We start from the raw sequence: 17,376 nt of genomic DNA, 5'->3' as shown, positions 1-17,376 counted from the left end.
AGCCTGTCTCGGCATTGACTCCACCAGCCTGTCTCGGCATTGACTTCACCAGCCTGTCTCGGCATTGAAACCACCAGTCTGTCTCGGCATTGAAACCACCAGTCTGTCTCAGCATTGAAACCACCAGTCTGTCTCGGCATTGAAACCACCAGCCTGTCTCAGCATTGAAACCACCAGCCTGTCTCAGCATTACAACTAGCCTGCTTCTGCATTAAAACCAACCTGTCTCTGCATATAAACCACCAACCTGTCTTGGCATTGAAACCACCAACCTGTCTTGGCATTGAAACCACCAACCTGTTTCGGCATTGAAACCACCAATCTATTTCAGCATTGAAACATCCATCTGTCTCAGCATTGAAACCACCAACCTGTCTCGGCATATAAACCACCAGCCTGTCTCGGCATATAAACCACCAGCCTGTCTCGGCATATAAACCACCAGCCTGTCTCGGCATATAAACCACCAGCCTGTCTCGGCATATAAACCACCAGCCTGTCTCGGCATATAAACCACCAGCCTGTCTCGGCATATAAACCACCAGCCTGTCTCGGCATATAAACCACCAGTCTGTCTCGGCATATAAACCACTAACCTGTCTCTGCATGTAAACAACCAACATGTCTCGGCATTGAAACCACCAATCTATTTCAGCATTGAAACCACCAATGTCTCAGCATTGAAACCACTGAAACCACCAGTCTATCTCAGCATTTGAACAAACCTGTCTCCGCATTGAAACCACCTGCCTGTCTCCGCATTGAAACCACCTGCCTGTCTCTGCATTGAAACCACCTGTCTGTCTCCGCATTGAAACCACCAGCATGTCCAACAATGAAACCACCTGCCTGTCTCTGCATTGAAACCACCAACCTGTCTCGGCATTGAAACCACGTCTGCATTGAAACCACCTGCCTGTCTCCGCATTGACTCCACCAGCCTGTCTCCGCATTGAAACCACCTGCCTGTCTCCACATTGAAACCACCAGCATGTCCAACAATGAAACCACCTGCCTGTCTCTGCATTGAAACCACCTGCCTGTCTCTGCATTGAAACCACCAGCCTGTCTCGGCATATAAACCACCAACCTGTCTCGGCATAGAAACCACCAACCTGTCTCGGCATATAAACCACCAGTTTGTCTCGGCATAGAAGCCACCAGTCTGTCTCTGCATATAAACAACCAACCTGTCTCGGCATTGAAACCACCAATCTATTTCAGCATTGAAACCACCAATGTCTCAGCATTGAAACCACCAGTCTGTCTCCGCATTGAAACCACTGAAACCACCAGTCTATCTCAGCATTTGAACGAACCTGTCTCCGCATTGAATCCACCAGTCTGTCTCCGCATTGAAACCACCAACCTGTCTCCGCATTGAAACCACCAACCTGTCTCCGCATTGAAACCACCTGCCTGTCTCCGCATTGAAACCACCTGCCTGTCTCCGCATTGAAACCACCTGCCTGTCTCCGCATTGAAACCACCAGCATTTCCAACAATGAAACCACCTGCCTGTCTCTGCATTGAAACCACCAGCCTGTCTCTGCATTGAAACCACCAGCCTGTCTCTGCATTGAAACCACCAACCTTTCTCAGCATTGAAACCACGTCTGCATTGAAATCACCTGCCTTTCTCCGCATTGACTCCACCAGCCTGTCCCCGCATTGAAACCACCTGCCTGTCTCCACATTGACTCCATGAGCCTGTCTCCGCATTGAAACCACCAGCATGTCCAACAATGAAACCACATGCCTGTCTCTGCATTGAAACCACCTGCCTGTCTCGGCATTGAAACCACCTGCCTGTCTCAGCATTGAAACCCCCTGCCTGTCTCCGCATTGAAACCACCAGCATGTCCAACAATGAAACCACCTGCCTGTCTCGGCATTGAAACCACCTGCCTGTCTCTGCATTGAAACCACCAGCCTGTCTCGGCATTGAAACCACCTGCCTGTCTCTGCATTGAAACCACCAGCCTGTCTCGGCATTGAAACCACCTGCCTGTCTCAGCATTGAAACCACCTGCCTGTCTCCGCATTGAAACCACCAGCATGTCCAACAATGAAACCACCTGCCTGTCTCCGCATTGAAACCACCAGCATGTCCAACAATGAAACCACCAGCCTGTCTCTGCATTGAAACCACCGGTCAGTCTCGGCATTGAAACCGCCAGTCGGTCTCGGCATTGAAACCGCCAGTCGGTCTCGGCATTGAAACCGCCAGTCGGTCTCGGCATTGAAACCACCTCCGCATTGAAACCACCTGCCTGTGTCCGCATTGACTCCACCAGCCTGTCTCCGCATTGGAAGCAGGCTGCCTGTCTCGGCATTGAAACCACCAGCCTGTCTCTGCATTGAAACCACCAGCCTGTCTCGGCATTGAAACCACCAGCCGGTCTCGGCATTGAAACCGCCAGTCGGTCTCGGCATTGAAACCACCTCCGCATTGAAACCACCTGCCTGTGTCCGCATTGACTCCACCAGCCTGTCTCCGCATTGGAAGCAGGCTGCCTGTCTCGGCATTGAAACCACCAGCCTGTCTCTGCATTGAAACCACCAGCCTGTCTCGGCATTGAAACCACCAGCCGGTCTCGGCATTGAAACCGCCAGTCGGTCTCGGCATTGAAACCACCTCCGCATTGAAACCACCTCCGCATTGAAACCACCTGCCTGTGTCCGCATTGGAAGCAGGCTGCCTGTCTCGTTGCTCTAGATACAGACTGGGCACTGGACCCGTCGGGCTCGGTATTGTGAGCAGTCTAGCTGCATTGAACCTAATGTGGCTTACTAGTAAAACCTGCCTGACTCCAGAGTGAACCCTGTCAAACTCGGGAGCAAAACCATCATGTAGTAGTAAGGACCCCGCACCGGTGCCGCAGTTAATCGACCCAGAAACCTCAGTGAAAGCACCCGGAGTCTGCCCTGAACCCTGTCAGGCTCCCCTGCTAATTAACTGGCTGGACAGTGAGCCAAGTGCATCCGTTTTGCATTGGGAGATTAAGGGGGGAGTAGGGGGGCAAGCCGACACCAGACCATTTTATTGTGTGTGAAAAAGGCCGCTTTATTGAAACAGGTGCATATCATAATAAACTCCTTGGCCACTGCCTTACAAAACTAATACCTCGCTATACAATAACCTCCTGACCCCTTGAGTCTTCCCCCCACCCCTACGATCCCACATCATTTCCCTCCTCCCCCAAAATACAACATAACATTCCATAACCAACATATAACCCAATCCTACACCATGTAGCCTTTCCTAACTCCCAAACTCCCCTGACCGTAACCCCTACCTGCCTTCTGTGCAACTGTAACTATCCAACCTTTAATCTAAACTTATCCAACCTGGATACCCTTTACCTGTCCCTGTACCCAAATTACCAAACCTATAACAACAAACTCTAGCCAATCCCGGCCAACTGTCAAACCACCCCGCTTGCACCTGTTCCAAGCGACAATACAACAACCTCCCTTATGTACCTGTTCCAACAAATGCTGCCGCCAACTCCTGGAAAACCTCCAGACCCCAGAACCAACCTTACCCCGAAACCGCTAACCATAGGGAGGGAGGGCGGGAACAATTTTAAACTGCGCACACCCAGCCACCAGGTCACCAAGTCTAAAATGGTGACTGGGCGGGCGCGCAAACTTCCTATATACCCCTTGGGCTTATTTGGCTGTATTTGGGCTACATTTGGGCTATCCCCAAATGTAGCCCAATTTCTACAAAATGGCCGTTCGGCCACTCCCCCCCCCTCCTCCCCCCTCCCAATCTGCCCGGGAGGCAGACCTCGCGGTGCTCGGCTGCCCCCAGGCTCCCATTGGGAGATTAAGGGGGGAGTAGGGGGGCAAGCCGACACCAGACCATTTTATTGTGTGTGAAAAAGGCCGCTTTATTGAAACAGGTGCATATCACAATAAACTCCTTGGCCACTGCCTTACAAAACTAATACCTCGCTATACAATAACCTCCTGACCCCTTGAGTCTTCCCCCCACCCCTACGATCCCACATCATTTCCCTCCTCCCCCAAAATACAACATAACATTCCATAACCAACATATAACCCAATCCTACACCATGTAGCCTTTCCTAACTCCCAAACTCCCCTGACCGTAACCCCTACCTGCCTTCTGTGCAACTGTAACTATCCAACCTTTAATCTAAACTTATCCAACCTGGATACCCTTTACCTGTCCCTGTACCCAAATTACCAAACCTATAACAACAAACTCTAGCCAATCCCGGCCAACTGTCAAACCACCCCGCCACCCAGGAAAAAGGGGGGAAGTGTCGGCGATTACGCCTCTTCGTCCCCTTTTTCCTGCCCCCCCACCCCCCGCCTGCCGCGAACCCGCGTAACTTAACGCCTGGCAACGCCCAACAATCGTGCCAACACCTCCCTCAATTCCAAAAGGTACAGGTCCATCCCCATCCGGGACAAATGAACCCCATCGTCTCTGAACATTTCCCGTGCGTCATAGCGAATGTCCCGATGCCCCACGTGTCCAATCCCCACATGCCTGCAGAACCTCACCATCTCCGTATTGAGCTTTCGCCTCGCCTTGTCCACCGCCCCTGGGTTAATCGCCCCCCTCCAACTTCTCCGAGGGACAAACTCCGTCCACACAATGGAACAACCCGCCCAACGCTCCTTAATCAGCACCAAATCCTTCTTCATCGCCCGCATCAGCGCCAAACCCGTCTCCCTGACCATGTCGTTCTCCCCCAAGTGGAGCACCAACACATCTGGGCATCGACCTGCTCTCATAATACCGTTCAACACCGACACCAATTCTCTCCACCGCATACCCCCCCTGCCCCGCCATCCTACTGAAAACAATGCATTATTATAACCCAACTGCTCCCCAAAATAGCTCTCTTGCGCCTGAATTTGCGCCCTCCTCACGAACGAGTGCCCCACGATCCAAATTGACATTTCTCTGGCGAGGGGTCCCATCACTGAACCTGAAAAGAAAACCAGAATGAGAAACCAGCCAACTTTGACCTAACAGCCAACTCTTTTTTTTTTTTTTTTTTTTTTTGTTTTTTTACAACAAACCGCCCCCTGTTGCGCTGCGCACATACCGCCGGTAGCAATTCGACGACCACCTACCCAACTTCATGATGTCCCCACTGTCCCAACCCCTCGCATGCACCTCTGACGCTGCCCCAATGCGGAAGGAATGCGTACCAAATCCCTTCTCCTCAATCCCCAATCTCCGGAGCGCTTTCCTCAGCACCGCCAGCAGTTGTGAAGCTTTAACGCCCCGCCCCTGCTGATGGGAAAAAACCAGCTCCCCCAACCCCTCCGAACACGCTTTCCACCGTTGCCCCCAACGAAACGGACAAACCGTCGGAGAGCGCCCTTCCTTCAGAGCCACCCACTTCCCCCTACCTTTTTGATCATTTTTTGCCTTTCGAAGCCAAACACTCACTACCTGCTCGCCAAAGGAGACCTCCTCCCAGGTTAAACCCTGCTCCCACTTTGATCCCAACAATTCCGACACCCGAAAGGCCCCAAGAAACATCCAAGACATGAGTGTGGAGAATAGCGCTGCCTCCCCAACATTCCAGCACACCTCAGGCAGGACCCCTAGCACCCTATCTAGCAACTCCCAAGACAGTGGCCTCCTCACTCGGGCCCATCTCCCGCATTCCCTTGCCCAGCCTTCCAAAATCCGGGTCCCCAGCTCCCCCGCGGAAGGCGCATAGCCCCACAACAACTTCCCGACGAACGCGAACCCCGCCAACTTGCCCCCTATCGTCACCTTCGTCAGCCCTGTCTCCACCAGATCCAATATAAACTGCACGACATCCTCCCGCCTCTCCGCCTCGGCAGCTCGCCACCTCGCCCCAGACCGGATAAATTCATCCCACGCCGCCCGGTATGCCAGCCTCGTAGATTGCGCCAAAGACCCTAGAACCAATTGTAACATCCTGTATTGCCTACTTCCCATAGTTGGTGCGGCATCCTGGTCGGGTTCACGTCCGCATCCTTGGCGAGCCCACGGAATCTCCCCCACTGTGAACGAGACAAGGCATCCGCAATGTCATTGTCCACCCCAGGTACATGCACCGCGCGAAACGCAACATCATGTCGCAAGCACCCCAGCACAAAGACTCTCAACAGCTTGAGCACCTGCGCGTCCCGTGCCGACTGCCTGTTCACCACCTGCACCACTGCCATGTTGTCAATCCTGAAAGTAACCTTCTTGTGGGCCAATAATACCCCCCACAATGTGACCGCCACCACTAAGGGGAAGAATTCCAAAAACGCAATGCTCCTGCCTCCCTCCAACCAGTCCACCGGCCAGGGCTCTGCACACCACCTCCCCTGCCAGTACAGTCCAAACCCCTTGCTCCCCGCCGCATCCGAGAAAATCTGCACGTCCCACACCATGTCCACCTCTCTCATCAGAGGCACTCCGTTAAACTGGTGCAAGAAAAACTGCCACATCCTTAAATCCTCCCTTACTCCGGCCGACAGCCGCACATGGTGATGTGGTGGTCTCTGTCCCTCCAACGCTCTCCCCAGTCGCCTACAGAACGTCCGCCCTACTCTGACCACTCTACAAGCAAAATTGAGGTGCCCCAGCAACACCTGGATGTCTCTAACCGTCACCTTGTGGCGTGCCAACACCCCGGTCAGCATTTCCAACATGTTTAGCTTTTTATCCGCCGGGAGGCGCGCCTCCATCAGGACGGAGTCCAGTTCAATACCTAGGAAAGCCAGTACCGTACTGGGCCCCTGCGTTTTCTCCGGGGCCAGCGGCACGCCCATGTCCCCCATGATCTCATGGAAACTGTCCAGAGCCTTCTGGCAGTCCGCGGAGTCTGAGGCGCCGACAAAAAGAAAGTCATCCAAGTAATGTGTCACTCCTTGGTGACCCGTCCGTTCCGTAAACAGCCATTGTAGGAACGTGCTGAAGCGTTCAAAAAGTGCGCAAGACATGGAGCAGCCCATCGGCAATGCTTTGTCCACATACCAGTGACCGCCGAATTGTATGCCCAGCAGGTCCCCGTCATCTGGATGAACTGGCAGCAACCGGAAAGCTGACTTTATGTCGCACTTTGCCATCCGCGCTGCTGCGCCCGCGGTCACCACCAGTGACATAGCCACGTCAACAGATGAGTAAGACACGGTGGCCGCACCCTCCGCGATGAAGTCATTGACCGACCCACCTTCTGGCCATGACAAATGTTGTATAAGGCGAAACTGCCCCGCTTCCTTTTTGGGCACCACTCCAATGGGTGACACAATCAAATCTGGCAACGGCCACCCCGTAAAGGGGCCCGCCATACGGCCCTCCTGGACCTCCTTGTCCAATTTCGCCTGCACCACTTGCGGGTGCTCCCGTGCCGACCTCAAATTGTCCGCCCATCTCCTGACCCTCGGACCCTCGTACCCCAATCTGAACCCCTCCCGAAACCCCACTCGCAGCTGCTCCGCCGCCTCCCTGTCCGGATAACCCCCGAGAGCCCCTTCCAATCTCTCCACCTTAACCGGCATATGAGCCTTTTGGCCCAGGCCCCTTAGCCCCCCGCCCCCCTCCCCCTTGCTGCGCCGGCTGCTGTGTTCCAGCCTTAGGGGCTCCGTACTGCCACTGCTGATTGCCTTCTGCTGGCCCCTGAGCCCCTCCGTACTGCCACTGCTGACCGCTGTGCGCTTGTCCCTGGGCGCCCCAACACTTGACCAGCGCATGCCGTTTGCCACACCCTGAGCATTCGTGCCGGAACTTACAATACTCCCTGGTGCAGAGCCCCTTGTTATAATCCCAGCAGGCCCCCTTTTCCCCTGTTGTCCCCTTGCTGGCTCCCCCCACCCCCCCTCGGGTGGGACCCCCTCGAAAGGGCTGGTATACGAGCGGTAGCCCGCTGGCCGTAAAAATAGTCTTCCCTGACCCAGCCAATCCCATGGTATGCTGCCACAAGTCCGTATCCAACTCACCCCACTTAGCCTCTGCATCCCATGCCATGCGCGCCCGGAATTCCTCATCATACTGAGCCCAGGCATATCCACCCCCGGTAATCTGCGCCTTTCAGATTACATCCATGTATTTAAACATGGCCACTGACCTCTCCGGGAACTTTTCACAGTACACGCTGGCATATATGAGAAACGCCGCTGTCCAGTTCTCTATCGTTAAGGGCACTTTAGGCCTCTTGGCCAGCTCGAACTCTTCCTCCTTAGAGCCCTCCTTTGCCCTGACCTCCCTATGCAATAGTTTAAGCATCTCCACGTATTCCCCCTTCCAAATTCGTTCCTTCGTTGCCAACATCAGGTGCGCCCCCAACGGCTTGGTCACCCCCATATATGGCAACCTTTTAATCTTCAACTCCTTACTCTCCAACTTATTGTCCACCTCCTTTGTCCCACTTGACCCTTTGTCGTCCGTCACCCCTGTCTTGGTCGCCCCCGTGTCCTGGCCTGTGCCCTCCGTGCCCACCGCCACATCTACTACGTAAGTGCCCTTGCGCAGTCTACCCCCGTCCCCCCCCTCCTCCCCCCCCCACTCCTCTTGACACCATCCTTGCGCGCCCGAGCAAATGTGCATTACCTGGCGCCAAGTCCTCCGTCCGCCGCTCTTCCCGGCGTCCAGTCCTGGGGGCCGAGATGCTTTCCCACCGCGATGTCCGACCCGTGGGCCGCGCCTGGCGTCGTGACACCTGTAAGAAACTATCCACAACATTACTCGGCCCCCCGTCCCTACCGTCCCCCACCTCACGCAACTCTCCTTCCTCCATACTCTCCTCATCATAATCTAATTCCTCCTGTCCTGCATCCCCAGCGCTCCCCGCTGGACATGCCACCTGCTGCTTAGGAAAACAAACAACGTTCCTGGCGGTGCTCCTCCGTCGCTGCCCCCCGGGGCGCTGTGACCCCGTGGGTGTTGGGGCTGGCGAGCCCGTCTCGGGCCTACTTGTGCCAGCCGCGCCGAGATCCCTCGCCGGTACTGGGTACGCCGCCCCAGGCTCCACCCTCCCTTCTCCTTGGCGTCGCCAGGCCGCGCCCAGCCTTGCCAAGTCCGGCACCCCGCGACGCTCCCGCTGGCGCTCCACTACCTGTAAAGAAAAGGCATGGTCTGGTGTGCTGGGCCTACCTGCTATCTTCCTGCCATCCCCGCTTACCTACCCCCAACGTCCCCGCGACCCATGCCTGCCCCGCAGCGCTCAACTCCCCCACGTCCCCTTCCCCCCCTTCTCCGTCGTCACCGTCACTCCAGTCCCAATCCCCGCTCCCCCCCACTCCTCGTCCGCTCACCCCCAGTCCCGCCGCGCTCCCCTCCGCCCCCCCTTCTCCGTACTCTCCGTCCCCCCCCGCCTTGACGCCCCCGTCCCCCACCCCCGGCTCCCCCCCCAACCCCTCCGCCCAGGACTCAAATATGTCCAGGCCGTCCCAGTCCCTCTCACTCCCCTCTGATTCAAACAGCACAGGGGATTCCCCCCTGCTGCTCCCCCCCCAGTAGCCGCCGTCCAGCCCTTCTCGCCGCCGCCCGGTCTCACCCCGCTCCCGTCCCGTGCGTCCTGCCCCCGACCGCCTGCGCTATGCCCCCCCCACCCCTCACCCACTCGTCCCCGGGCGCTTCCCGCCCCTGTGCCATCCCCCCCCCGCTAAGCACTCCGCCCCTCCCCTGCGCGCCGCCCCCAACCGCCGCCTGCCCCGTCCTCGCCTCCCCTGTCAGGCTACACTCCAAACCGCCTGCTCCTGCTCCTCTCAGTCCTGGCCCCCCTATCCCCTCCCCTCCGGCCCCCATCCGCGTCGCCGCGTGGTGCCGCTCCATATCGCCCTCTGCCCCAACCGCCTGCAAGACGTCCTCATCGGGCACTTCAGACAGCCCCACCTCCTCCTCCAGCTGCTCCGGCCGCCCCTGCGCATTCCTCCTCCCGCGATACGGGCCCTCCCGGCCCTCCCATGAGCGTCCCCGCGCCCCCGCCGTTGCCCTGGCAGCGGACGCTCCCTTGCTGGAGGAGCGGCCTGCATAAGATTTTGGCCTCGCGAGGGAGGCACCCGACGTCTGCCCCTGTCTCGCCGCTCTTCCCCGCCCCCTCCCGCCCTCCTTTCCCCCCGCGCTTACTACCGCCACGACCTCCGGGGCAGCGCTCCTGGTATACGCGCTGACCCGGAAACTCACCGCTCCCCTCAACGGACTCCCGGGGGGCGAACACGCCGCGACGGCGGCAGCCACCCCCGCGGACGCGCGCCTCGCCGGGCGCCGCGTCCAATTCGCATCCTGCACCAACATATCCAACCGTCCCGCCTCACTCAGCAAGCGGATGGCCTCCAAGACGCGAAAAATCACCAGCCGCCATACTTTCCGTAAGTAAACTGCTCGAGGCCTAACACTACTACTACGAAACAATTTTAAACTGCGCACACCCAGCCACCAGGTCACCAAGTCTAAAATGGTGACTGGGCGGGCGCGCAAACTTCCTATATACCCCTTGGGCTTATTTAGCTGTATTTGGGCTACATTTGGGCTATCCCCAAATGTAGCCCAATTTCTACAAAATGGCCGTTAGGCCACTCCCCCCCCCTCCCCCCCCCCCTCCCCCCTCCCATTCTGCCCGGGAGGCAGACCTCGCGGTGCTCGGCTGCCCCCCAGGCTCCCATTGGGCGTGATTGGAGCGAGACCTGGGGTGGGATACAGTCAGACTTGGCAGTGAAATGAATAAAATGCTCCAGTGAAGTCTGCAACACTGCAGTGAATCGCGTGCGACCGGGCAGTGAAACCATCCCGACCCTTCAGTACAACGAATCTGACCCCAAGGCCAACATGAGTCCAGTCTGACTCACTCATCTGTGGTCTAAAAGTGAAGCGTCTGTGCATAGAATAGAGAACATCTTGCTTCCCGGGCATCGGTCTTTGAACCCGCACACACCGCCTCGAAGCTCTAGCTAGCTCTTGTGCGCTACACACATGCAGTTTACTTTCACATAAAACTTTGCTCTCTTCTGTTTCTGGGTCACGAGATCCCCCAGGTGGAAGTCCCGACTCTTCTAGAATTTCCGTGCATAATTCTGCTCGTTATCCGCAGGGCGCACATGATGCCGGGCTCCGCTGATGACAACCCGCGGCAGTGCATGACAGATGATTTCCCCTCCCAGGCAGAAGCTATTGGATCTGCTTAGGAAAACAAACAACGTTCCTGGCGGTGCTCCTCCGTCGCTGCCCCCCGGGGCGCTGTGACCCCGTGGGTGTTGGGGCTGGCGAGCCCGTCTCGGGCCTACTTGTGCCAGCCGCGCCGAGATCCCTCGCCGGTACTGGGTACGCCGCCCCAGGCTCCACCCTCCCTTCTCCTTGGCGTCGCCAGGCCGCGCCCAGCCTTGCCAAGTCCGGCACCCCGCGACGCTCCCGCTGGCGCTCCACTACCTGTAAAGAAAAGGCATGGTCTGGTGTGCTGGGCCTACCTGCTATCTTCCTGCCATCCCCGCTTACCTACCCCCAACGTCCCCGCGACCCATGCCTGCCCCGCAGCGCTCAACTCCCCCACGTCCCCTTCCCCCCCTTCTCCGTCGTCACCGTCACTCCAGTCCCAATCCCCGCTCCCCCCCACTCCTCGTCCGCTCACCCCCAGTCCCGCCGCGCTCCCCTCCGCCCCCCCTTCTCCGTACTCTCCGTCCCCCCCCGCCTTGACGCCCCCGTCCCCCACCCCCGGCTCCCCCCCCAACCCCTCCGCCCAGGACTCAAATATGTCCAGGCCGTCCCAGTCCCTCTCACTCCCCTCTGATTCAAACAGCACAGGGGATTCCCCCCTGCTGCTCCCCCCCCAGTAGCCGCCGTCCAGCCCTTCTCGCCGCCGCCCGGTCTCACCCCGCTCCCGTCCCGTGCGTCCTGCCCCCGACCGCCTGCGCTATGCCCCCCCCACCCCTCACCCACTCGTCCCCGGGCGCTTCCCGCCCCTGTGCCATCCCCCCCCCGCTAAGCACTCCGCCCCTCCCCTGCGCGCCGCCCCCAACCGCCGCCTGCCCCGTCCTCGCCTCCCCTGTCAGGCTACACTCCAAACCGCCTGCTCCTGCTCCTCTCAGTCCTGGCCCCCCTATCCCCTCCCCTCCGGCCCCCATCCGCGTCGCCGCGTGGTGCCGCTCCATATCGCCCTCTGCCCCAACCGCCTGCAAGACGTCCTCATCGGGCACTTCAGACAGCCCCACCTCCTCCTCCAGCTGCTCCGGCCGCCCCTGCGCATTCCTCCTCCCGCGATACGGGCCCTCCCGGCCCTCCCATGAGCGTCCCCGCGCCCCCGCCGTTGCCCTGGCAGCGGACGCTCCCTTGCTGGAGGAGCGGCCTGCATAAGATTTTGGCCTCGCGAGGGAGGCACCCGACGTCTGCCCCTGTCTCGCCGCTCTTCCCCGCCCCCTCCCGCCCTCCTTTCCCCCCGTGCTTACTACCGCCACGACCTCCGGGGCAGCGCTCCTGGTATACGCGCTGACCCGGAAACTCACCGCTCCCCTCAACGGACTCCCGGGGGGCGAACACGCCGCGACGGCGGCAGCCACCCCCGCGGACGCGCGCCTCGCCGGGCGCCGCGTCCAATTCGCATCCTGCACCAACATATCCAACCGTCCCGCCTCACTCAGCAAGCGGATGGCCTCCAAGACGCGAAAAATCACCAGCCGCCATACTTTCCGTAAGTAAACTGCTCGAGGCCTACCACTACTACTACGAAACAATTTTAAACTGCGCACACCCAGCCACCAGGTCACCAAGTCTAAAATGGTGACTGGGCGGGCGCGCAAACTTCCTATATACCCCTTGGGCTTATTTAGCTGTATTTGGGCTACATTTGGGCTATCCCCAAATGTAGCCCAATTTCTACAAAATGGCCGTTAGGCCACTCCCCCCCCCCCCCACCCCCCCCCCCCCCCTCCCCCCTCCCATTCTGCCCGGGAGGCAGACCTCGCGGTGCTCGGCTGCCCCCCAGGCTCCCATTGGGCGTGATTGGAGCGAGACCTGGGGTGGGATACAGTCAGACTTGGCAGTGAAATGAATAAAATGCTCCAGTGAAGTCTGCAACACTGCAGTGAATCGCGTGCGACCGGGCAGTGAAACCATCCCGACCCTTCAGTACAACGAATCTGACCCCAAGGCCAACATGAGTCCAGTCTGACTCACTCATCTGTGGTCTAAAAGTGAAGCGTCTGTGCATAGAATAGAGAACATCTTGCTTCCCGGGCATCGGTCTTTGAACCCGCACACACCGCCTCGAAGCTCTAGCTAGCTCTTGTGCGCTACACACATGCAGTTTACTTTCACATAAAACTTTGCTCTCTTCTGTTTCTGGGTCACGAGATCCCCCAGGTGGAAGTCCCGACTCTTCTAGAATTTCCGTGCATAATTCTGCTCGTTATCCGCAGGGCGCACATGATGCCGGGCTCCGCTGATGACAACCCGCGGCAGTGCATGACAGATGATTTCCCCTCCCAGGCAGAAGCTATTGGATCTGCTGTCAGACCCCATCCTGAGAGTGGGAGTGATTAACAGAGTTAACCTAGCTCGGGTACCGAGCTGTCAGAGATAATTGTGTTTCGAAACCTTGCGGAAATTACCTGGGAATTAAGATATGCGGGAAAAACTAAAACCGGCGTTGGCAGAGCCGATCGATCTAGCATTAGCTGCCAGCGTTTGGATTTGCCAATACAAATTTTGTCATTGATTGTTCGGGATACTATTTGGCCCTTGTCAATCTAAATTTAAAAAAAGCAAAATTATTATTTTGGTGTCAAAAAGCCGACAACGCCATAGTAGACGTTAGCAGACAAGGGCACTACTTTGCGCGCGGATGCGCTCCTTGTGAAAGGGCAGAATGCCAGAACTCCTACAGAAGGTAGCTGATGGCTGAAGTGGGCTGACCTCTTGTCCCACGTTGTATTGCTCTGGTGGGTGGAAGGAAAATGTGAGTCACTCAATGAGGGTTGGCTTTAAAGCGTCTACAAGTAAGTATATTATGCATATCATTTTAGTAGAATCAAAAAGTTGTGACTAACACCAGACCTTGCAAAAACAAAAGAAATTCTGAGTTCTGGACAAAAATGCTGTTCTGTCTCTTTCAGGGCTTCAGAATATTCTGTTTGCTCATTTTTACTTCCCAGATGCATAAGATTTGCCAATCATCTGATATGTAAAACTACGATCTATGAATTCTAATCTTCTATTTCGTTTGTTAGGCAGAAATGATAGGTGCACCACAACTATGTCAGCTATGTAATATGTATATTTTTTTTGTGCCAACTTGTCTCAGTAAAGTTTCTCCTTCTCTACTCCCAAATAAATTATCTGTATATAATATATACATTTGTTTGTCTTAATTTGGAATGCTTTGTTTCTCTTTTGTATGCTTTATGTATAATTTCCATCTTTATGTGCTGCAAATTGTAAATCTGATCATATGAATTAATTACACTTTGTTCTAAATGCATCTTATTTATAGGAAGGTATCAGAAAAACATTGTTTTGTAGCATGATTGGAAGCACCACAATATCTGTAACACATTTAAGAACCTTGGAGTGTTGAGAGGTCCATAGAAGACAATGGATTGGCTTTGGGCTTATAATAGCTGGTATAAGCATGCTGCTCCAACATTCCAATGTTTGTCTTCCTCTTTTTTCCCATTTGAATTGAGAACATTCTACCCTCAGTCGGTTGAATGTTCTAATAGCCTTACAGCCCCTCTGCCTCAGGCTATACTGGTTATTAAAGGCTCTCCATTATTATAGGCTTTCGCCTGTGGCTCGACCCTATAACTCTGGTTCAGGGCCTTTAACACCCGGTATATCCCTCGGCAGCGGGCTAAAAGGCTATAATAAATGTTTGAATGTTTGGGACGTCCCCCTTATTAAGTGTAGCTTTTAACTGGGTTTTGAGCATACCCAGGACTTGGTCTCTCCTACCACTTACCCAAAATCTCATTGACATTATGGGCTTTCAAGCGGATGTCTCAGGGCACGAAAGCCTTTCTATTGAATTCAGTCACATTCCTGGCTCACCTGACAATTCTGGATGTAAAGCTTCTATAGAGAACAGACATATTGGGAAATCTCCTGTTCTAGTGATAGACTAACTGTGCTGCTGTGGTGCCCTGTTCTCTTAGTGTTTATGACTGGGTCTAAAGCTGAATGAGTTGACAACGGTGGAAAGCTCTGGGCAGTTTTTTCATGTTTGCCTTACCTTGTCTGTTACCGAGTAATGCCCCTTCTTATGTTTTCACTCCAGTGCTGTACCTTGAGGGATCTGCCTTGGTGTTTGAAGACATCTTTAAATTGGTTGGTTTCTACTGTGTGAGCAGGTAAGTGTGACTCGGCCCTCTGTGTGTGTCATTTATTTACATTACTGTACAAAAGAGAACATTGGCAATTACCCAATATGCACCTTGTGTAGAGGATGGTGCACTCTGGGTGCCAAGACTTTACAGGTGGGAGGAGATGAGATCTGTGGGGAGTTGGGGCAGTTGTCGAAATAAGTATTCAAACTCGCCTTCACTACTCGGTAGTCTGCAGGCTAGGGATCTGCTACCATAGCAGGTGAGCTGTTATGACCTAACCACGCCCCCAAGGCTCCATTCTAGTCACAGGCGCCTATTAGGCCTGGACGGAGTTCGTGGAGTTCCACTGTGCAGAACTCCGCGAATTCCCCCAAAAACTCCGCCACGGTATGTGGAGTTCCACAAGCGCGCAGAGTGCGTTATGTCACGCCATTTGCTCTGATTTTTAGCGCTAGGGGTTTATCCCATTCTGGAAATTCAGCGCAAACGGCACCATGTGCAGCGCAAGAGGGCGCTGCTTCTTTCTACTGCTCGAGTAGATATTCTACTGGCGCAGCAGCGTCCTCAACACGAACAGATGTTTTCTCAACGCAAGTGATCGCAACTGCCCGCGTTGAGAAATCTCACTGGGAGGTGGTCGAGCATTGGCTTTTCCTCGCTTGTGCTTGCCAACTTAATGTTGGCGAGCGCGGAAAAAACAAGAATGCGGTAAACTCAGAGAATGGAGCAAAGTTCATCGCCCAGGCCTAGCACCCACACTGATGATCTGAACATTTTCACAAGGTCTGAATTTTGTTTCCAGCCCAGTCCTTTACCCATATGAGTGTAAACTGTCTTACTGATCGTTTCACCTTAAGGGAATGTGCCTATCTTCCAGTCCTCAGTTTGTAAAAGAATAAGGACTGGGCCCAAAGTCTTTTTGAGAAGCTCTCAGCCGGTGCTGCGAATGTTGGTGAAGAGGAAAAAAAAAAAGGCTGTGTAGAGTTGAATCCACCTCTTTCATCTCCCACAACACCCTCCTTGTTTTTCTTCATCTCACTCTTTTTCATTGCTGCTTTCTCCATCTGTCTCTTCCTCCTTTTCCGCTTTCTGTCCTTTCTCTCTCTTGTCAAAGTCTCATGATAAAAAAATAAATCCTGGTCCCCAAAAATGAGTGCCGGGGCCCGCCACCTGCAACCCCTGTTCAAATTATGCAGTGCTAACTTCATTTTTCTCACATGAGCAGACACCCTAGGAAACAGCCCAGTTAATAAGCAATGTAGTAATCCATTTCCACTCTCAGTGATGCCAGAGGTGTTGTCCAGTGCAAAAAAGTATTTCAGAGTATTCCAAGCATGACTGGTCCTCGCAGCACATCTGAAACATTATCTCTTTGTAGTAGGCTCCACTAGGCATGCTTCTTAAAGGCATATAACATTCCACTCTTCATCCACATGTGTGTAATAATCTTCTTCACCTCTTGGTGACGATCATTCTCCTGATAGAAATACATAGGGCTCCTTGCTTTGCTTTACCTGTTGGGAGACATAAGGCTAATTTGATAACCTGAATGGTGCCATGTGGTCTGTCCCTCTTTTGACTCTGAGTCTCAAGGGGGCTGGAAGTAGGGGTGTTATTTCATAAAACTTATGTGGGACGCTCACCCTGGTGTCTGGTGTTTCCACTGTGATGTAATCATTCAGCTCCGCTATCACCAGACATTCCTTCAGGTTCGGGCGAGCTATTGTTACTACTGCCGCACTGTCTAGCATCGTCAGAGCCCATTCCCCGTTCAGAAGTTGTGTCCTCAGAATTCTGGGCAGGTCTGATCTTCAGACCTGCAATTTTATTTTTCTTAAATTGAGGTTTTGAATTTTGCTTATCATTTTTTTTTTTAAAGTAAAGTCTTGAGCGCGCTGCTTGTCTCTGGACTGTGAGCGCTCCTCTCTGTGTTCTGACCGTCCTTCTCTTTCGGAGCTTTTCTTCGAGCCTTGAAAGGAACGAGAGGAACGTGTATCAGTATCCCGACACCTGTCAGGTTTCCTAATATTATCCCTATTCCTAAGGTTGTACCTCTTTTCAGAGGGCTCCTGTGGAGGAGACCTACCTCTGGACTGAGATCTCTTGTCT

General features: G+C 54.9%; 1 protein-coding gene across 4 annotated transcripts in view; it reads left to right on the top strand.

Annotated features, from left to right (window-relative positions):
• Positions 1 to 17,376, top strand: part of RIN3 (Ras and Rab interactor 3) — a 477,167-nt gene that overhangs the window by 302,586 nt on the left and 157,205 nt on the right. For all 4 annotated transcript variants that reach the window (XM_085626503.1, XM_085626504.1, XM_085626501.1 and 1 more), the window contains one exon: positions 15,219 to 15,291. In XM_085626503.1, the coding sequence (XP_085482629.1) occupies positions 15,219 to 15,291 (73 nt within the window). The remainder of the gene's footprint in view (positions 1 to 15,218; positions 15,292 to 17,376) is intronic.

The sequence above is a fragment of the Triturus cristatus genome, chromosome 9 (assembly GCF_964204655.1).
Source record: "Triturus cristatus chromosome 9, aTriCri1.1, whole genome shotgun sequence".
NCBI lineage: Eukaryota > Metazoa > Chordata > Amphibia > Caudata > Salamandridae > Triturus > Triturus cristatus.
This window is presented reverse-complemented; position numbering and strand designations above follow the sequence as displayed.